Below are 22,766 nucleotides of genomic sequence, written 5' to 3'. Positions count from 1 at the left end.
CAGAAATATTTATGTATAATATAGTACAAACAAATACAAATATATATTCTTTTCTATACCCTTTCACTTGTAAAAAAGCAACTTTTTGCTTTATAGTATACAAATTTAGTATTATGCAAATAGTAGTGTACAATATACACTTTTCTGCACCTTTTTTCATTGAGTGTTGTAGCTTGGATTTAGCTATTTGTAATCAGAGCAGTTCACAAAAGTTTATGGGATCTGAGATATTTGTATTTTTTAAAATTGTTCAGTATCTTGTAAAGCTGGAAATTGAATGTCCTCTGTATAGTCCATATTTATCAGTAAAAGGCCAAAGTTAATGTTATATGATTTTTCTATATTTAGTTACAGAGGGTATGACTGTCGAAGTAATCTGTTCTATACTCAAATTGGTGAAATTGTGTACCATGTGGCAGCAGTGGGTGTCATTTATAATCGACAACAGAACACACAGCGCTTTTACCTGGGTCACGATGATGATATTCTCTGCCTGGCTATTCATCCTGTGAAAGACTATGTGGCAACAGGCCAGGTAGGTCCTTTGAAAGACTATGCGACAACAGCCCGGTTAGATTAGACCTTCGTTTGGGTTTAAAGTTAAGTTAGTCCATTTTTTTCCTTATCTTTTGTATTCTAGGAAATGAAGAATTCTTTAGAATGGGATTTTATTTTCATATTACAAATAAAACTTTTTTCTTATAGTTTTCCTTAGAGTTTTATTGTTTTACTTATTGTAATTTGAATTTGGAACTATGAGCTCTGGCTTGACACCTTTCTGTCAGGATAATATTAATTTTTTAAATTTATGAGTAAAAATTACAAAAACCGTAAAGACTAGAAATCTGGTTTTCTAATTATTTTAAATAATATAAGTTATCTAAGAAGTGTTCTGTGACAAACAGGATGACTATGTTTTTATTTTACAATCATGATAGTAACATATTCGGGTTTACCAAAGTAGAAAACACAGAGAAAAGTCATAACTGATACCTCTCTATATGGATATTCTTAGAGAAGGAAGGGAAAGGGTGATATTTATAAATTCTCACTGTGTGTAAGCACTTTACTGGTTTCTTAATGTATATTTATTTTATTTTCACCTCATCTCTATGAGAGTAAAACCATTTCCCCCAGTTTATAAATGAAGAAGTTTAGGTTTAAAGAAATTAGATAATTTTCTCAAAGATCTGTCAGCTAATAAGTGGTAAAGCCTAAAGCCCTTAGTCTGTTTGGCTTTAAATACTGTGTAAGTATACCTTCTGGGATATATTGAGGGTGGGGGTAGGAAACTTGCATCATCCTGTGTAGCTTCCCTGAAAGGAGAGAAAGCTCTTCCCTTTTTCTTTCTCCCATCTTCACTCCCTCTGTTTGTACCTCCCCTCTTTCCTTTTCTCCTTCCTTTCCTTCCCTCCTTTTCTCCCTCCTTTCTTCTATTCATTCAGAAACATTCATAGAGCATGTGCTGTGTACCAGGAAAGACTGTGGGAATATAAATAAAACACCTTGCCATGGTAAAACATTCATACTCTGTGGGGGAAGACAAACACGCAAGAAAATTGTGATACAGTGTCATAAGTATAGATCAGGGCTTCTTACCTTGGAACTGTTGACATTTTGGGCCAGATAATTCTTTATTGTAAAGATAATTGCATTTTTGTGTATAATGCCATCCTGTGCATTGTAGGATGTTTAGCAGCATCTCTGGCCTCTACGGACTAGAGGCCAGTTAACACCACCCACCCCAGCTGTGACAACCAAAAATGTCTCCAGACAGCGTTTGGGAGGCAAGTCACCCCCTGCTGAGAACCACTAGGCTAGAGATATGTATAAAGCTCTCTTGAAATATTATAAAGGACTGATATATTGTGCCTGATGGAATCAGGGAAACCCTCATAGAGAAGATGACATTTGAGCTGAGTAGTTTACCTGATAGAGGGGAGGTTGGGGAATGTATTTTAAGTGTGTCATATCACGTGTAACAATGGGGGGAAAAATAAAAAAGTAAAAATACAACTTCTTTAAATAACTGTGAGCAGCGCAAAGTATTCAAATCTTAGAGTGCATGATGGACATTAGCGGAAGAACTAATTAAATGGGCTGGCAGAGGCCTCAGGGGCACCATTTACTTTCACCTTTAGTTTATATAAATGGTTCCTCTTAAAACACGATTATGTACCCATTTTGCTGTGGCAAGGAGTTTGGACATTATTCTGCTACTACTGGAATAAAGACTGTAAAAACTGGTCATTTACTACCATAATTCTGGAATTTTAGGGAGTTTGGGGCAAATTAAACTATAAGTCAGTATGCCCACAGGACATCCCTGGATACCCAATGACCTCTTCCTCTGCTAGGCTTTTGGCCAGAACTCTAACAGAAAGACAGATTAGGGGAATTCACTGGTGGTCCAGTGGTTGGGACACTGCGCTTCCACTGCAGTTCGATCCCTGGTCGGGAAACTAAGATCCCACAACCCATGAGGCACAGCCAAAGAAAAAAAACAGATTAACAAGAGAAAAACAAAAAGTTTATTAACAGGTGCAATTCATATCACCTGGGAGAAACCTAAACCAAAAGTTACTCAAAATGGTTTAGAACTCCAGCTTATATAGAAAACAGTAGATCTGTAGACAAATGACAGGACAGAGGAAAGCAGTTAATAACTTAGTGAAATATTGACCGATTGCAGTATTGTTTTTTTGTTATGTCTTTATATAAAACCAATCTCAAAATTAACAGTAATTGGCAGCTATATTAGTTATTTCAGGAGTTGCCTTCATAAGCAAAGTTATTATATCTCTTAATCTGTATAAAGAAAGTGATTACTTGGGTCTAAAGGAATAAAGAATTAAGTTGTGTTAACCTGCTTGGCGCTTTAACCCCTCTGTATCTTGTTTACACTATTATCCTAGCCTAGAATATACTTGCTTACTTCTCTTTTTATCTAAGACCTACACTCTTTGAAGGCCCACGTCAAGTAGCATCTCTTCCATGAAGATTTTCTCTACAACTTTTTCATCCCCATTAAGCATGTATTACCAGATGTTCTTATTTTAACGGAAAATATCTCGTTTTTCCAATGAGTTTGCAAAATTTGTCTAATTGTCTTAGTGCTCATTGTACCTAGCATAGTAATGCTGCCAATAATAGATGCTTGGTAAGCATTATCTTTATTGATGAAGTATAGGATAAGGTTTAGGAGCTACGTAGTTGTAGAACATTCCTAGAAACAGTGAGCCTAGTCTCATTAGCTTTTCAACAAATGTAAGGGAAAAATGTTGATCACATATACAGTCTGCTTTATACTTTTTATTTGATAAATATTTATAGCAAATATGACAAAGGTTGTTAAATCTCCTGTTTTCCTTTTATAGATATGAAAATAAACAATTTAATTGCATAAAATGACTTTTATAATTCTTTCTATTTTAGGTAGGTAGGGATCCCTCAGTTCACATATGGGACACAGAGACCATTAAACCATTGTCGATATTAAAGGGCTACCACCAATATGGTGTCTGTGCTGTTGATTTCTCAGGTAAGGCAGTTTTCTGTCTCAGTAAGAATGATCAAAATGCAGAGGCAATACATGGCATTTTAGTCTAAATTAGTGTTGCCTAAACTTGTCATTTAATAGTGACCTTCACAATTTTTTATCAAATGTGCATACTGTTGTCCTAACCAATCAAGGCTCTGAAAGTGTGGGTTTGCTAGCTGTTTTATAATAATAATTTAATGAAATGTAATTTTAATACCCATTGTTATAAAGATGTTTCTATTAAAATAAAAAATGTTTGTCTACATAACCTCTGAAACCGTCTCAGTTACCACTAGTGGTATGTATTTCCAACCTTGGGCAAACCCTGATCTCATTTAATGTTTTGCAGCCACAGAGTAAACTTTGAAAATGTTTAGGGTGAAAGCTAAGAAAGAGGTGAGAACTGAAATATTTGTTGTATAACATTTCTATGAAGTGACAATTCCAATCTGTCTTATCAAAATAATTTCAGATCATGTTAACTCTTTGCTACATATATAAAAGTTTAACAACTACAGATAGATCTACAGTGAAAGCTGGGGTATGGATTGGGAAGAGTGGGGAAATACCATTAATAGAGAATTTTATATTAAGAAACAGTAAATTTGTGCTTTCTGCTGCTCTGACTGAAGTGATAGTGAATTGCTATAGTTTGTGGGGGGAATTGTATATACACATATTAATATCTGCCAAAGGTGAAGAAACTGAATGGTAAAGGAGTCAACAAGAAAAATACCACTGGTAGCGATAACATACTAGTTGAGGTTTGCAAAAAGCGTGGCAGAGTGGCAAATGTTTTATTGTAGATTGCCTTTACAACCTATAAACATATGCACACCTGCCAGCATGACTGACTTAGCGCAATCTCTTGTCTAATAGTCATTACTTGTTGCTTGATGGTAGTAACAACTAAAATAATTGACCTTCACTACAAACAGTCATATTAAACAGCAATATGTATTTGTAACCTGTGTCTTTTGCATTTGATTCGCTTTTTGTAATCCCTATGACTTCTCATATCACAGTAGAGTTCCTATGGTGAAATTCATTGGCGTATATCACTTCTTCCTTCCTTCTTTCTTAGTTTCCCCTTTCCTTCTCATCTTTTAAATATCTTTTTTCTACTTTTCTTATCTTCCTCCTTTCCCCTGTCTTATGCTGGTAGAAGATGAGGTAAGTGAAGTCAGAGGAAGAAGTCAGCAGATAGGTTTAGATGCATTGAGAAACTGTTCTTCCCCCTCCTTATAAATTCTGCTTTTTGTTTCATAGCTGTATGCGTGCCTAACATTTAACAATATTTTATTTTATAAAAATTTAAATAATAGTGCTGTGGTATCAGAATATGTACTGAGTGTTTTTTATCTTCTGAATGTTAATGATCAGTCTATCTCTGTGATTAATTTTCATAGCGGATGGGAAGCGTTTGGCTTCAGTTGGAATAGATGATAGCCACACTATTGTGCTGTGGGACTGGAAAAAAGGAGAGAAACTTTCGATAGCAAGGTAGGGAAAAAACTTGATATCACATTGGCAAAATACTGAAATTACCTTGGACTTAAAATTTTTTTTTACTTATAACGGTTTTGAAATCAAGCAAACGTAACTTTTTAAATTGTTGCCGTCTTTATTACCATTGAATAAATAGTATAATCGTGGTAAAAAGACAAATGATTTCATGATTCATTTGTAGGTTTATCCCTTGTGCACACACTTTTTAATGTAACTGTAATATGATATTCGAAGTAGTGATTATCAAAAATCTCCATTTATAGGTAGAGTGAATTCCACTGTAAGATAAGCTATTCTGTAGTCATTGAAAACATGATAAAATACTCATTTTATATATTTGAGTGAAAGGAGATACATACACACATGTATCACAAAGAAATTATAGATTATTTTTATTTTCTCTGTTATAGTTTTCATTTTCTAAATTTTCTACAGTGAGCATTATTATTTCTATAATAATAAAAAATATTAGCAATTGCTTTAAAGGAGGAAATAGTCAACAGTTTCAGAGACTATTTTTTTAACTTCCTATTCCCTAAAGTGATACATAAAAGCACTTTAAAATATAGATAAATGGTTTCTTCAGAGTATATAGACAGGACCCAAATAAAAGATAGTTTAAGAGGATTTTGTATTTGGAAAGACTATATTAAGCTGTGACAGAGTACTATAAAAAATTTTTTTTCTTTAACTCATTCATGCCACAAATGGCATTCTCTATGTACAGTACTATAGTAGGTGCTATCCAAAAGAAGTTCAGTTCTCACGGTTCCTATCTTTTAAGATTCTGTTGAGAGGAGTTAATAAATTAAAATAATAACAAAATAACAAATGTACAAATGCATGATTACGTAGCCTAAACCTAAGAGACAAGTGGGCCAAGCATTTAGTAATGGAGTAATCAAGATAGGGTTTGGATTAGGCAAAAGGTTATTACAGGAGAGATTTATCTTCAGAGTTAAAACATTTTGGTATTTATTTCAGAGGAAGTAAAGATAAGATTTTTGTTGTAAAGATGAACCCGTACGTGCCTGATAAATTAATTACAGCTGGAATTAAACACATGAAATTTTGGCGTAGAGCAGGTAAGGAAGTGCTTCTTTTTGCTCCTTTGAAATTTAAGAAACTATTACTTTTTTTTTTGACATCTTTATTGAAGTATAATTGCTTTACAATGGTGTGTTAATTTCTGCTATATAACAAAGTGAATCAGCTATACATATACGTATATCCCCATATCTCCTCCCTCTTGCGTCTTCCTCCCACCCTCCCTATCCCACCCCTCTAGGTGGTCACAAAGCACCAAGCTGATCTCCCTGTGCTATGCGGCTGCTTCCCACTAGCTATCTATTTTACATTTGGTAGAAACTATTACTTTTAAAAGCGATTTGGTGTTAAGTACAATGTGGTATCCTAAATTGGATCCTGGAACAGAAGTTTCATTAGTTGAAAAATAGATGAAATCTGAATGAAGTTTGGAGTTCAGTTAATAGTAATATATCAAATATGTCTATTTTTTAGTTTTGACAAGTAGTCTGTAGTATTGTAGGATGTTAATGTTATGGGAAACTGGGTGGGTGAGCAGTATATGAGAACACTCTGTGTTATCTTTGCATCTTTTATGAAAATCTAAAATTTTCAAAAGTGAAAAGTTTATTTTTTTAAAAGAATGATTCACAGTTGTCTTGATACATTTTAAACAAAGTTAAGATTTATTTTATCATTATTGGCTGCATTGATATAGCATTCATATTTGCAAAAGAATTTAACTTATGAGATTAATCAAGTGATGTCCAGACTTCGTTCTTCCGTTGAAGACATGTTTTTTAGTCTAAACTAAAAATGAGAAATTGTGTCAAAATTCTTTATGTGCTATAAAATGATACAGAAATGGAATGTTATATTACTTTAGTCATTTAGTAAATTAGTGACTGTAGAAGTTCATATTTTAAAATTAAAAAGTCTCTTTTCCAAATCGAAGAGCATACTTATAAATTCCAGCAATTTGACAAAGTCTTAGTACACTTAAACCTTTCAGATAAAATACATAGCTATAGAGAGAAGTGAGACATAGGTTAGAAAAGAATGGGCTTAGTGAAGATATTTCCCAAGTTGAATTAACTTTCAAATTGTAAACTACATAGGACATGAGTCGATTTTCAGACTTGTTTTAATACTTTATCACAGACTCATCAGATCATAGTGTATATACATTTACAAAGTAAAAAGAAGTATCTTCACATTTGTAATTTTCATTCCCATTCACTTAAACGAAACTTTTGGGTATCTTAGTCACTTGGACTTGCAAATACCCAGCAAGTAATGCTATTATTGCGGTTTTGAAAAAAAAAACAACTATAAGTTTGTCTGAAATAAGAGACTTAAAGAAAGTAAATAGCCTTAAAGTGAAAAGATTTGCAATTGAATAACTTTTTTCTTTAACTTTGATTTGACATAAAGTAGACCTGAAACTGAACCATAAAAGGATAAATGTTAAGACTTTAGTGCATTTCAGCATTCCTCACTTTGAGGTTCTGATCCAGAGTTCAGTAGTCAACTGGGAAATAAGTAACCACTTTATTAATCTGAATAAATGCCATCTGTCTACCCTCTAAATGCATAGCTTTATGTAAACTAAGTTAAAGATGACTTAGGACTAAGGCTAAAAGGGAGCTTCTTACCTCCTATCCCAGATATAGGCTTTGAGAATTGCAAGTTATGAATTATTAATCTCTAAGGAATTTGAACTCTATTCCATGGCTGGTATGACCTTGTACAATACGAACATGTTATGCTATGTGTATCAGAAAACTCAATAATGATTATCTAAACCAGAGGTGAAAAACTCTGTAAATGGCCAAATAGTAAATATTTTAGACTTTCCAGAGACAGAGACAAAATCAAGAATATTATATAGGTACTTAGAGAACAAGAGAGAGAACTCCTGCCTTGCTGTACCCAGTTTGCACCCAGTTGCCGTTAACTGGAGACATTCCCTCCAAGATCAGCCTGCTGCAGTGAACAGGACTTGCAGGTTGGACTCGGGGGAGACCATAGTCAGCCTCACTCTGCCCTAGCGACACACTGATTCTAGTGTGTCTTCTCCTCCTGGAGAGCCCTACCTTCTCAACTTCGGCAGATGGCCAGAGGCAAGGCAACTCCTGGACTGTGATTTCACTGCTGGGTGCCCAGAAGTTTCCATAGCAAAGTCCTCAACTTGTGGACGGTGACCAGCTCGGGCCCTAGGCAGCTGCTAGTTGGCAGCCAGAAGTCAGGGAGGCAGGCTCTGGGAGCAGAGAAGAAAACCGACGTAGCCACTGCAGCTGTGCTCCAGTGGGCACTGAACAAAAACAGGTGATGGCAGGATTTGGCCTACAGCCCATAGTTTGCTGACCCTGCTCTGGATGGATAATCTGTGCTCTAGTGAAAACCAGTCCCCTCCACTTGTGCACTAGATCCCATCTCTCAGCTATTCAAGGGCATCATTCCAACTCTTCTTCCCTTTCTCTCTTGCATTATCAGTTTTCCCTCTCTACCAGCCCTTTCTTTTCAGTATATAAATGTGGTGTTATTTCTCCATCTTAAGTAAGTAAAACCAAACAAAACTACTCTTTGAGCTCTCCTTCCATTTGCTAATCAATTTCTCTTCTTACCTATGTACTAAAACACATCCACACAGTTGTTTACACTTTAAATTTGTGAGTTATCTTCTTCTTTTGAGAGAAGTCTAACCTGTTTTTTCCCCTTCACCACTTGATTTAACTGCCCTTCCAAGTGCACTAACAACTCTGGCTGCTATGTTAAGAAAAGACAATCTTCTGAATACATTTGGAATATGACTACTTTTCATCATCTTCTATGTTATCACCAGACCCATGCCACCCTTAGCATTTGCCCAGATGATTGAAATAGCCTTCTAACTCTTTTCATCCTTGCCACTATTCAAATTACCCTCAACCCAGAAATCAGAATGAACCCGGTAATAAATAATATGCCAAGTCTTGTCATTCCACCACCCAAATGTTTTTCATCTCATAAAGAGTAAAAGTTAAATCCTTACAATGGTCTGTAATGCTGCCTTTGACCTCTCTGACCCCATCTCCCGTTACTGCCTCCCTTACTTTCTTTGCTACTCCATACTGGCCTCCCTAGTTGTTCCTTGAAGATTCTTGTCACGTTCCTGCTTTGGGGCCTTTGCGTTTGCTGATTCCTCTGTCTTGAATGCTCTTTTTGCATGGCTTGCTCTTGCTACCTCCTTCAGGTCTTCATGAAGATACCACCTTCTCAATGAGGCCTTTCTTAACCACCCTTCTTAAAATGGACCCCTCTCATTTCTTATCTCCCTTTTATGCTTACATTTTCTCCATAGCACCCGTCATCATCTAACATCCCGCACATTTTACTTATTTGTCATATTTATTGACTGTCTCTCACCAGGAAGCTCCATGAAAGCAGGGAATTTTGTTGTCTTGTCTGTTTTGTTCATAGCTCTGCCCCCATTGCCTTAAATAGTGTCTGGTATCTATATATATTTCTTGAATAAATGAATGAGTGAATGAGTTCATTTGGAAAAATGGGCAAAAGATATCAATAGATAATGAATGACCAATAAAAATAGGAAAAGATGATAAAGCTCATGAATAATTGGAGAAATGCAAATTAAAACCACAATAAAATTCAGTTGATATTTCACATCCCCAGTCTGATAATACCAAGTGTTCTGAAAGGTAGGAAACAACAGGAACTCCTTTCACTGTTAATGGGAGTATATGTTGGTGTATCGACTTTGGAGGACAATTTGGTCATAGAGATGATACCTCTCATCTACATGCTGTTCCTTTTGCAAATACGCTATGACCATTCCTAGGCATTCCTAGAGAATCTCTTGCACTTTTATAGAAGAGGCCCTTGCAGCAGTGTTTAAAGCAGCATTGTTTTCAATAGCAAAATCTTGGAAGCAATTTTATTAAGTCCCCATTAATAGGAAAATGTTGTATTTATATAACGGAATGCTATATAGTCAGGAAAATGAGTTTTCTAGGGGTACAAATCAACATGTATAAAACTCCACAACAGATTGTTGGTGAAAAAAGCAGGTTGCAAAAGAATACATACAGGATATGTATTTATAGACAATTTTAAACATGAAAAATAATGACATGTTACCTAAGAATTCAAAAATAAGTAGTAAAATATGTATAAGGGAATGTGTGAGAATAATCAAGATCACATTCAGAATAGTAGCGGGTGAAGAAGGGAGATGGGATTGGCATACGTTTTGATTGTTTAGTAATTTTATGTAAATTGATAATGGATATAGAAGAGCTTATTGTATTTCTTTTACTTTTTGTATTAAATGTCATAATATAATTTTTTAAAAATTAATCAAAAGACTGATTTAAACTGACTTAATACATATTTTTGTTTATCCAAAAAGCTATGACCTGAAAGCAGCCATGGTTATGCCTGCCGCAGCCAAGCAAGGTGTTGCCCAAGTCACTGATTGAGAGACCTTTATTTTTCTTTTTAACTCTCCTTACTGTTACGTGTCTTTCTCTTTAAACAAGAAAAACAGCAGAAAAGAAATTTTATTGCTTTGAATTTTATACGTTTTGAGAGTGGTACTTTCATAATATTTTTTATGAACCAGGGGGAGGATTGATTGGAAGAAAAGGCTACGTAGGCACACCAGGGAAAAATGACACAATGATGTGTGCAGTATATGGATGGACTGAAGAGATGGCTTTTTCTGGAACATCCACAGGAGACGTGTGTATCTGGAGAGACATCTTTCTTGTAAAGACAGTTAAAGCACATGATGGACCAGTGTTCAGTATGCATGCATTGGAAAAAGTAAGTAACCTAAATAAATTTTAAGTTAAACATAGTTTGATCATGGAGTGCAGAACATTTTCACAAGTACAGGGACACTACCTTTCTACTTAGCTGAGCTACCCAAAAATAATATGTGAGCTAGAGTCTTCCTGACTGTATTTTATTCCTCTTTTCAAACTCCTGAACCCAGAGTGAAATAGGTCTGCTGTTATTAAAAAAAAGTTTAACTTAGTATTTATTAATCTTTTACTCTGAGTCAAAAATTGTTTAGGTACTTTATATGTTATCACCATATCCTGTGAGGTAGCTATCATTATTTTTTAATAAATTTATTTGTTTTATTTGTTTATTTTTGGCTGTGTTGGGTCTTCGTTGCTGCGTGTGGGCTTTCTCTAGTTGCGGCGAGCGGGGGCTACTCTTCGTTGCAGTGCGCAGGCTTCTTATTGCGGTGGCTTCTCTTGTCGCAGAGCACAGGCTCTAGGCACGTGGGCTTCAGTAGTTGCAGCACGCAGGCTCAGTAGTTGTGGCTCACGGGCTCTGGAGCACAGGCTCAGTAGTTGTGGCACATGAGCTTAGTTGCTCCGCAGCATGTGGGATCTTCCCAGACTAGGGCTCAAACCCGTGTCACCTGCATTGGCAGGCAGATTCTTAACCACTGAGCCACCAGGGAAGTCCCGTAGCTATTATTATTATCCCCTCTTTTTAAAGGATGGGATTATGAAGCCTCCAGGAGAAGGTGCTGAAAGTGGTAGAGCTACTTTATGGTTCCAGATTGCAAACTGTGTTTTTAAAGTCCTATTCTAAAAGTATAATGTTTTGTGTCATGGTAAATATTTTTGCAAATTCCATGTTGATGTTTAAAAAAACATAATGGATTCTATGCTAATTTCTGTTTTTTACAAGCTGTAACTTTTGGCTATAAATATTCTTTCCTCCAGAGTTTTTCAATATAAAAGAAGGTTATTATTTTTTAAATATTTAGATCTTCATTAACTTAAAACTTTTACTTTTGTAGGGATTCGTAACTGGAGGGAAAGATGGGGTAGTAGCTCTTTGGGATGACTCCTTTGAAAGATGTCTCAAGACCTATGCTATAAAAAGAGCTGCTTTGGCCCCAGGATCTAAAGGTGATTTGAGATTTTGAGATTTGTAGGAAAAAAGATGAATTGCTTATTAACGTGGTGGGCACTGAGGTGGAGCACGTAGGGTATATTTTTCCTTCTTTACTAGACAGGCATCAGAGTTCAGTAAGAGAAGCCACTTAACTGTATGCCAGAATCATTGCTGTCCTTTCAAAATCTATTTTCAGTGATACACATAGTAATATATAAACAAATACAAGATTATCAATGTTAATTTTTAACATTTTTAATTTTTCAAAGAAAATCGCCATGTGAGTGTCACATTTTCCACCAGTCAGGGTATTGTTTTCAAACTTGGCCTTTTGTTTCATCTTAGTGTTTTGTTGACTCTCCCTCTCTAGCCTTGCAGGCCTTTCTTCCTTTACCCTTTCTCATGGTGCGCTAAGGCACTACAGCACTCTGTCTCTGGCCTCCAGGCCTTCCTGTATGCTGTCACTTTTGCCTAGAATTTTCCCTTTCTCCTCCCTCCTGCTTCCTCCAGTTTCTTGACCATATGCTCATTTTTCAGATCTCAAACACTGTTTCTTCTAGAATGATTCCTTACACTCCCATCCCCTCTCCCCCTCACAAAAGGTTAAATTCCCTTTTGTTCCATTTTCAATATGCTCCTCACACAAGGTCTGTTTTCCTCTTTGTATGCTCTGTGAGGGCAGAAGCTTGGCTCTATCACGTTTACCAGTATATCTCTGAAGTCTGCCTAGGGTACAGTAAACATAAATGAATTAATCTTAAATCAAATTGAATTAAAATTACTAACCAGAATATTGTACATGCTCTAAGAGGGTCAGGAGGTGGATGAGGGGCAAATGTAAAAGGAAAATAAACAGCTGTCAGACTGGTAGTAGGGGATCTGGAATAATATAGAATCATGGAATTGTAGCATATAAATGGTACTTGCTTTTGAGATTAGTAAATTGAATGATTGGGGAAAATGTGGTACATTTATTAGAATACTTAAAATATAGGAGAAAGCAACCGTGTAACATGATTTGCATTGTCAAAATAGCATCATTGGCAATATATACACCCTTGTATTATAGTAAACTTCATACCTAGAAGAACATCTCCGTTTAACATTTTAGGTCTTCTCTTGGAAGATAACCCATCTATACGTGCCATATCATTAGGACATGGTCATCTTTTAGTTGGTACAAAGAATGGTGAAATACTAGAAGTGGATAAAAGTGGCCCAATAACACTTCTGGTCCAGGTAATTTTAAATGTTAATATGCTTTCTTTTCCCTTTGTATACAGTTGATTCAATACATAAGAGCCAGAAGTTGGCAGTGGTGAAAAATAATGTTAAATTATTTAGGGAAATATTTGTTAATGTTAATATTTATAAAACATAAATTTAATCATAGTTAAATGAGTAGTATCTGTAAATAATATGTACATTATCATGTAGAATAATTGCCAATATTTTCAGTAATTTCTTATTGCAAAGCAAGAAACCAATGGAAAGAAAAGCCAGTTGTAATTAATTTAACCCAGTCCATTTATTTCATATTTAAATTTATTTCTTTGAAGTACATTTGTTGACCCTAAGGCAGTTGTTTTTCTATGAAACTCTTCAGTTTAGTTCATTCTTTCTCAAGTTTCTAACTTAGAAAAGTAAAAAATGAATGTACGCTAAAATTTTACTGCTGAAAACATTTATCCATGAAAATATGTTAGTGATTTTGAAAATCCAGAAGTACACACTTTGTGTGGCAGAAATATAACATAAAACAGCAGGATTAGCTAATCCTTAACATTTCCATCAGGAATGCTGTATTAATTTTTCAGGTTTACATTTCCTATGTATATTATGGTTTTTGATACTATAAAACACAGCAGGTGAAGTAGTATTTACTCTAATGAAAAATTGTCCTCATGCAACTCTGTATAGTAACACATTTTGGGTTTGCCTTTTACCCTGAAAAAGAATTATGTTCTTTCTTAATACAGACTGATTTCTTCTCCAGCCCCCCACTTCACTCCTGTTAAGACACCAAAGAGCACATGTAGAAGAGAACATTGCACATGCTTTAAGGTTAACATAATATCCTGATGTAACAAGGAGAATTTGTAAGCAAATAACAAAACATTTTATATTAAATTAACTGTCAAACTGTCATGTCTTACTCTTTAATTTCAGTCACATGATGTTCCTTTAAAGTAAAAAGATGTTAGAGTCATGGTGTTTAACGTATTTATGGTCTCTTGGAAAATACAAACACAAATACACTTTTACAGATGAATCCATAGATGGACCTATTCAAAAATACGATTTCATAATTGTAAGAAGAGATTTTTAGAAGTCATAAATGACATTATTTTTTTAATATTTATTATAAAGTTTAAGATTTCACATATGTACTGTCTCCTAAATGTCAGGAACAAGACAGGATACCAGGTCTCACCATTACTGTCCAACATTGTATGTGAGGTCTTAGCCAGTCCAGTAAAACAAAACAAAACAGAAAACAATTAAAGGTGTACATGTTGGAAGCAAATGGATGACGCTGGATGGATATCGGTATTTGCGGATATTATAACCCTATACCTTGAATATTCAAGAGAATAAACTGAAAAATTATTAGAACTAATTAAGGAGTCCTACAGATTGCATATATGCAAAGTCAACATGTAAAAGTCAGTAGTATTTCTACATATCAGCAATGATCAGCTAACACATATGACACAAAATGGTACTCACAAAGAAAACTATATAGTAACCAGAAATAAAGATGGCTAAAAATATGCAAGACGTGTATTAAGAAAACTATAAAATTGTACTAAAGGCATAAAAGCTGTAAATAAATTCTGTATGATCATAATCCATATCCTAAAGAGATTTTTCACAAATTCTGGAAAGATTTTGTTTAATCATCTAGAAGAGAAACTATTCAAAAATAGTCAAGAAATTTTTGAGAAACTCTCTGTGCTAGAAATAAAGATAATATAAAACTATAGTAATTAAAAGTGTGGGAATGTATGTACACAGTAGAAGTGCATTCATGTATATACCAAAAAAAAACCACGTACAACAATGTTTGTAGCAGCAGTATTCTGTGGATCAGTTTGGGGACTAGCGCCTCTTAACAATATTCAATCTTCTGATCCATGAACGTGGATCTCTCCATTTATTTAGATCTTCTTTAACTTTTTTCAACAATGTTCTATAGTTTTCAGTGTACATGTCTTGTAGTTATTTTGTTAAAATAACTTACCTCATATATTACTTCTAATAGTTTTTTGGTGAACTTTTTAGGGTTTTCTGTATACTGTAAGAGATTATGTCAACTGCAAACAGAGATAGTTTTACTTCTCCCTTTCCAATCTGGATGCCTGTTATTTCCTTTTCTTACCTAATTATGCTGCCTGGAACTGCCAGTACTATGTTGAACAGAAGTAATGAGAGTAAAGATCCTTGTCTTGTTTCTAATCTTAGGGAGGAAGCATCCAGTCTTTTACCATTAAGTATAATGGTAACTGTGGATTTTTCATCTTTGCCCTTTATCAGGTTGAGGAATTACTCTTTTATTCCTAGTTTGTTGCTTATTTTTATCATAAAAGATTGTGTCACATATATATGGAATCTAAAAAAAAAATGCTTCTGAAGAACCTAGGGACAGGACAGGAATAAAGAGGCAGACATAGAGAATGGACTTGAGGACACAGGGACGGGGAAGGGTAAGCTGGTACGAAGTGAGAGAGTGGCATGGACGTGTATACATTACCAAATATAAAATAGATAGCTAGTGGGAAGCAGCCGCATAGCGCAGGGAGATCAGCTCGGTGCTTTGTGTCCACCTAGAGGGCTGGGATGAGGAGGGTGGGAGGGGAGACGCAAGAGGGAGGAGATATGGGGATATATGTATATGTATAGCTGATTCACTTTGTTATACAGCGGCAACTAACACACCATTGTAAAGCAATTATACTCCAGTAAAGATGTTAAAAAAAAAGATTGTGTCATTTGTCAAAAGCAATTAGTATATTGCATTAATTGATTTTGGGATTTTAAACCAACCTTTCATTCCTGGGATTAATCCCGCTAGGTCATGGTATATAATTCTTTTTATATGTTGTTGGAATAAGTTTGCTAGTATTTTGTTGAGGATTTTAGCATCCATGTTTATAAGGGATATTGGTCTGTAGTTTTTTGTGATGTCTGTCTGGTTTTGGTATCAGGATAATATTGGCTCCATAAAATGATTTAGGAAGTATTCTGTCCTCTTTGATGGCCTCTTTCCCTAACCACATCCAGCTGTTAAACTCTATTAATTGCTCACTGATTACTCTATTGTTTCCAGCATTTTCCTGGAGAATAAATTCCTTCACAGGCTAAACCAATCAAATTCAGGCTTCTTAAAAGGGACAGTTCCCTAGGTCACTGTTTGAGATTTGTTCTGAAGTCAAGCAGTCTCTTCCCGTTGTCTATGAGATTTTCCTGTTTTTCCTAGACAGACTAGCTGGCCTTCATTTTAGCCATGTCCAGTGAGTCTGTCAGTTGCCTCCCAATTAACTTTCATCACAACCTCCATTGTTTTCAAGAGCACCTTTAGGCTTCAACTTTTCCACATTGTAGTAAATGAAGTCAGTTGCTTTGAGAAGAGGCTAGGAGCTGTTTTATGGCTTGCTTCTCTCTCTCTCCCAGAAAAATTTCTGATCCAGGGCTCTGTAGTTGAGGGTGAAAAGAGTGGAATGCTTCCTTCTTCCGAGTGTCCCTTGCTTTAGATCTCAGTGCTCAGTTGGTGGGGAGGGAGCAAGTAGCCTCAGGTCTTCTTGAGTTGACATTGAGGCCCCAGTATTCTTACTGGCCACTGCACCTAAGATAGAGCCTCCATCTCAGAATAGGGGGTGGATAGAAGGAGGGAGCTCCCACCTCTCAGCAGCAGTCACCAAGAATTTAGCCTCAGTAGCAGGTAGCTGGGGGCAGGATGAGAAATGCTGATCCCTGCCCCTTCTGGGAAGTAAAGCTCCCCTAGTGGCTGGGGAGAGAGACAGCCCTTGTTCTTGGTTACATCAATCTGGTATGGAGTTTTCATGTCAGTGAGTGGGGAAGAGGGAGAAAAGGGGTGTCTCGGTTCAAATACAGCAAACTCACTGTTCTTACTGAATTTTAGCAGATTTTCTTGAGTAAATGTTTCTTCATTTGTTCTATTTCCTCGAAACCATTTCCAGAGACTTAATTTTTTTTTTAATAATTTCTACCAGTTTCACTGGTGCACAGGTCTGCAGTACACCCTTGCTCTGTCATGCAGGAAGTTCCTCCTGTATGACAATTATTAGCATTCCAGGGCAGCCAATTCCTATTTTCTCCACATTAAACGTTGTAGGATTTTGAAGCTAATTTTCAGCAGCAACTTGATTATATTGTAACTGTGGAGATAAAACTGTTACGAAGTTATTTTAAGGTGTATTCCAAAGATAAAGAGAAAAGTTTTATTAAATTTATCTATTATTCATTATCCTATCATTATTATATATTATTGAATGTTGTCTTCAGTTTTCTTCTAAATACAAGTATCTTTAGGTTAAATTGATCTTAACTATGTTTTATTTACAGGGACACATGGAAGGAGAGGTGTGGGGTTTGGCTACACATCCTTATCTGCCCATCTGTGCTACTGTAAGTGATGATAAGACCTTAAGAATATGGGATCTCTCTCCTAGTCATTGTATGTTGGCTGTCCGGAAACTTAAAAAAGGTAAGTGCCTCTCAGACTTGAGCATAGATCAAATTGTCACAATTATTTAACCCTCACAAATGTAGGAAAGCAATAGTAAATATATAAAAAAGACTTAAAATATTTTTTCTGTGTCTACTTGCTCATGATCGTATATGAAGAAAATTAATTTTACCCAGTCTTTGCTTTATGGGACCTACTATGATCATGCCTACCCTGAGTCAGTTTTTAATATCATTTTGGAAAAAAGAATATAGGATGAAAACAGAAGCTAAGTTTTCTACCCTTTATGACTATGGATTATATATAATTCAGAATCAGAAATCAGGAAAGCCTTAACTTAAAAAGGGGTAGCAGAGTTGAGAGGAGGATATTTTAGGATGAAACAGAACTGAGCACATTTGTAGGAGGTAAATGAGGCTACCCTATCAATATGGAGCGACAAGAGCTTCAGTTGTTGGAGGAAGACTGTTACTATTAACTTAGGCCAGATGAGGATATACAATAGCTTCAAATTTCTTAGTAAAGTGGTAGGGAATATTATTTTATAGCATGAGGATATTGTAGGAGGAGCTCTGGCTGAAAAAGTTGGGAATTGTGACTGAAAGAAATGTGATAGCTTAAGCAGATGAAAGTAAGAATTGCTAGCAATGTAAAGACCAAGTTGAAGTTAGGTAACATGTTATAATTCAATCAGTTGATTTATATTTGCTGAAAACCACTGTGTCAAAAGATTCTTTCCTTCCCAAGTCCATTGGAAGCCCTGACCAGTCAGATTTGGAACACACTTGTTTTTATTACCTATCAGATTTTCTTTCCTTTTTTAAATTGAAATATAATTGACATAGAACTTTACATTAGTTTCAGGTGCACAACATATTGATCCAATATTTGTAAATACTGTGAAATGATCACCATAATAACATGACTACACATACTTACAAATATTTTTTTATTGTGAGAAGAACTTTTTTTTTTTTTTTTTGCAGTACGCAGGCCTCTCACTGCCGTGGCCTCTCCTGCTGCGGAGCACAGGCTCCGGATGCGCAGGCCCAGCGGCTGTGGCTCACGGGCCCAGCCGCTCTGCGGCATGTGGGATCCTCCCGGACCGGGGCACAAGCCCATGTCCCCTGCATCGGCAGGCAGACCCTCAACCACTGCGCCACCAGGGAAGCCCGAGAAGAACTTTTAAGATCTACTCTCTCAGCAGCTTCCAGCTATGCAATACTGTATTACTAACTGAAGTCACCATGCTGTACATTACATGTCTATGACTTCTTTATAGCTGGAAGTTTGTACCTCTTGACCCCCTTCACCCATTTTGCCCACCCCCCACTGGCAACCACCAGTCTGTTCTCTGTATCTTTGAGCTTTTTTTTTAGATTCCATATATAAGTGGATATAGTATTTGTCTTTCTCTGTTTAATTTATTTCACTTAGCATAATGCCCTCAGTGCCCATCCATGTTGTTGCAAATGGCAAGAGTTTATTCTTTTTTATGGCTGAGTAATCTTACAGTGTGTATGTATGCATATATATGTATATACATACAGACATATCTATACCACATTTTCTTTATCCATTCATCCATTCGTGGACACGTGGGTTGTTTCCATATCTTGGCTATTGTAAATAATGCTGCAGTGAACATGAGGGTTGATATACCTTTTGACTTAGTGTTTTTGTTTTCTTCGGATAAATACCCAGGAGTGTAATTTTTTGAGGATCTCTGTTTTTTTTTTAACCTCCCTTCAATTGGACATTATTATTGTTTCATGCAGTCAGTGTTTACTTAGATTTATCTATGCTTATGCATTTCTTTGTTCACCTTTTCTTCTTGTATCTCAAACTTTTTCTTTTGTCATTTTCTTCTAAAATACAGTTTTAGAATATCCATATTAAGGACTTGTTGGAAATTCTCTCATCTTCCTCTGGATGAACCAGTGGCATATAAGACTAGGACAGTGGGAGTGGTCTGTTTTGGCAGGAGAAATATTTTATCACTGACATTGCAATTCTTTAAAAGCAAAAAAATTTTTATTCAGTTTTATTGTTTTAAAATTTTTGATTGGCAATATATTGCCCCTCAGGGGGAACTGTTTCCACTGCCCTGCCCTTGGTATACTACTAGTCTGAACATGTTTTCATTTTTTACTCTCATTCTTGAATGCTAATTTAACTGCTTCTAGAGTTCTTGATTCAGAATTATTATTCCTATGGTTTCCATTGTTCTCTTTTACATCATTCTGCAGTTCTGAGGTTTAATAACATTGTGCATGTATGTGGTTTATTATTTATTTATTCTATTTAGGATTTGTTGTGTTTCCTGAATCTTTGGACTTATATCAGACCAGAAAAAATGTCTACCAGTATTACTGTCTCCTTCTAGGAGTAGATCTTTATATTAGGTTGTAGAGAAAAGTCATGATTCTGTATTTTTGTTTTGAAATATTCTTCTATACTCACTTCATATTTCCTTCATCATCATTAATTCAAGAGGAAGACAAGTGGATTTTCATAACCTTAAAGGGACATGTATGGTTCATAACCTTAAAGGGACATGCTGGTTGACGTAATTATAACAAAATACTGAAGTCATAGTGGTTTAAATATTATAAAACACAGTTATCTCTTTCAAACATTCAGTAAGTAAATACGGTTTTCTTCAGAAAATGAACATGCAAGGATTATGGTCCTGAGGCTTAACATTTTATAACTAAGTCATTTTTTTATTTTATTTTTATTTTTGGCTGTGTTGGATCTTTGTTGGTACACGCAGGCTTTCTCTAGTTGCAGCGAGTGGGGGCTACTCTTCATTGTGGTGCTCAGGCTTCTCATTGTGGTAGCTTCTCTTGTTGCAGAGCATGGGCTCAAGGTGCGCGGGCTTCAGTAGTTGCAGCACGCAGGCTCTAGAGCACAGGCTCAGTAGCTGTGGCGCACGGGCTTAGTTGCTCCGCGGCAGCGGCATGTGGGATCTTCCCGGACCAGGGCTTGAACCCGTGTCCCCTGCATTGGCAGGCGGATTCTTAACCATTGTACCACCAGGGAAGCCCTAAGTCGTTATAGTTAATATAAACTATCCTATGAAAATTTTGCCAAATAATCCAATTTTATGGTAACTAGTTATAGAATAACCAAAGTATAAATATGCAACATGAATTAATGTCTGAATTCTTAATGTGTGTAAAGTCAGTATTTTCCAAATATTTGCCAGCCTTTGCACTTTTCTGTATAATAACATATTGGAAAATTCCTGTTAAAAACTCATATTTGTGGCTTTAGCTTTTAACTATAATCAAACCTGAATTTTTTCCTCCACCCCCACCCCCCACTACTCTCTTGCAACCACTAATCTGTTCTCTGTATCAGTTCATGTACCTTTTGGCCATTTGTATGTCTTCTTTGAAAAAATGTCAATTCGGATATTTTGCTCATTTTTAAATCAATGTGGTTTTTTTGCTGTTGAGTTTTATGAGTTCTTTATTTATTTTGGATATTAGTCCCTTACCTGATATATAATTTGCAATTATTTTTCCAGTTCAGTAGGTTGCCTTTTCATTTTGTTGATCGTTTTCTTTCCTGTGCAGAAGCTTTATAGTTTGATGTAGTCCCACTTGTTTATTTTTGTTTTTGTTGTTCTTGCTTTTGCTGTCAGTCAAAAAATCATTGCCAAGATCTATGTCAAGGAGCTTAACACATAAGTTTTCCTCTAGTTCTGTGGTTTCATATCTTATATTCAAGTCTTCAGTCCGTATTGAGTTAATTTTTGTGTGTGGTATAAGATAGTGGTCCAGTTTCATTCTTTTGCATGTGGCTGTTCTAGTTTCCCAACACAGTTTATTGAAGAAGCTCTCCTTTCCGCATTGTACATTCTTGACTTCTTTTGTAAGTTAATTGACCATGTGCACATGGGTTTATTTCTGGGCTCTCTATTCTGTTCCAGTGATCTGTGCATCTGTTTTTATGCCAGTATCATGCTGTTTTGATTACTATGGCTTTGTAATATAGTTTGAAATCAGGGTGTGTGACGCCTCCAATTTTGTTCTTATTTCTCAAGATTGCTTTGTCTACTCGGGGTATTTTGTAGTGCCATACAAATTGTAAGATTATTAGTTCTGTATCTGAAAAATGCCAGTGGAATTTTGATAGGGATTACATCGAATCTCTAGATTGCTTAGGGTAGTGTAGATATTTTACTAATCCATGAGCATGGATTGTCACACACCTGTTGATAGACATTATAAAGTTCCATAGGAATTGTGGGTTCAACTCTGTGCCTTCTAGGCCCTCAGCCTCTTTCTCCTCCAATGTAGTGTGTTTCAAAATAAGAAATCATCATCATACATATTTTTTTGTATTGTATATGTCAAACCAAACTGTCAACCAGTTATCTTATCTTCTACAGCAGAATTGCCTCACAGTCAATTAGTTATGTACCAAAAATGTTTGCGGCAAAATGTCTATGGCAAAGAAGCTTACAGCAAAAATACTTGATATGATTACATATAATAGTGAGAAGAACCATTCCCACCTCCACCTCTTGATTTCCAGACCCATGTATTCTGCCTGTGAGGTAGACAGCACCATATAATGGTCTATACTGTGAAGCATATACCACATCCTATAAGACAAAACTCTGATGTTTCAGGATACTGTTTCCCAAAAGGTGCTATAAATTAGTTTTCAGTAAGCCATTCCATCATTCTGTTAGTAGCCCTCGGTGGGTGATGAGGGTATGTGATAAAATTAGTTAATTCCATGGGTATGAGCTGAATGCTGCACATCCTTCGCTCTGAAATGAGTTCCTTTATCAGAAACACGGAATTCAGTGATGGTGGATAAGGTATCCTGTGTGTCCACAGGTGGTGGTGCTAGCAGAAGCGCTGTGAATAGGGAAGGTGAATCCAAAGTTCATGTGTATTCCAGTGAGGATGACTCTTTGTCCTCTCCATAATGGGAGAGGTCCAATGTAATCAGCATGCCACCAGGTGTCTGGCTAGTTCCCCTGGGGAATGGTGCCATAGCAGAGGTTCAGTTGGTCTCTACTGTTAGCAGGTTGGA

At 36.0% G+C, this 22,766-nt stretch overlaps 1 protein-coding gene across 3 annotated transcripts in view; it reads left to right on the top strand.

Annotated features, from left to right (window-relative positions):
- Positions 1-22,766, top strand: part of EML5 (EMAP like 5) — a 160,189-nt gene that overhangs the window by 84,069 nt on the left and 53,354 nt on the right. For all 3 annotated transcript variants that reach the window (XR_003795831.1, XM_029237319.1, XM_029237320.1), the window contains 8 exons: positions 349-535; positions 3,436-3,541; positions 4,951-5,044; positions 6,035-6,135; positions 10,701-10,903; positions 11,901-12,012; positions 13,110-13,237; positions 17,585-17,726. Coding sequence is in view for 2 of the 3 variants with exons in the window: in XM_029237319.1 (XP_029093152.1) it covers positions 349-535; positions 3,436-3,541; positions 4,951-5,044; positions 6,035-6,135; positions 10,701-10,903; positions 11,901-12,012; positions 13,110-13,237; positions 17,585-17,726 (1,073 nt within the window). In the remaining variant the exon portion in view is untranslated. The remainder of the gene's footprint in view (positions 1-348; positions 536-3,435; positions 3,542-4,950; positions 5,045-6,034; positions 6,136-10,700; positions 10,904-11,900; positions 12,013-13,109; positions 13,238-17,584; positions 17,727-22,766) is intronic.

The sequence above is a fragment of the Monodon monoceros genome, unplaced genomic scaffold (assembly GCF_005190385.1).
Source record: "Monodon monoceros isolate NGI ecotype Baffin Bay Population unplaced genomic scaffold, NGI_Narwhal_1 Super_Scaffold_21, whole genome shotgun sequence".
Lineage (NCBI taxonomy): Eukaryota > Metazoa > Chordata > Mammalia > Artiodactyla > Monodontidae > Monodon > Monodon monoceros.
Note: the sequence above shows the minus strand (reverse complement) of the source record. Positions and strands in the feature narration are given on the sequence as shown.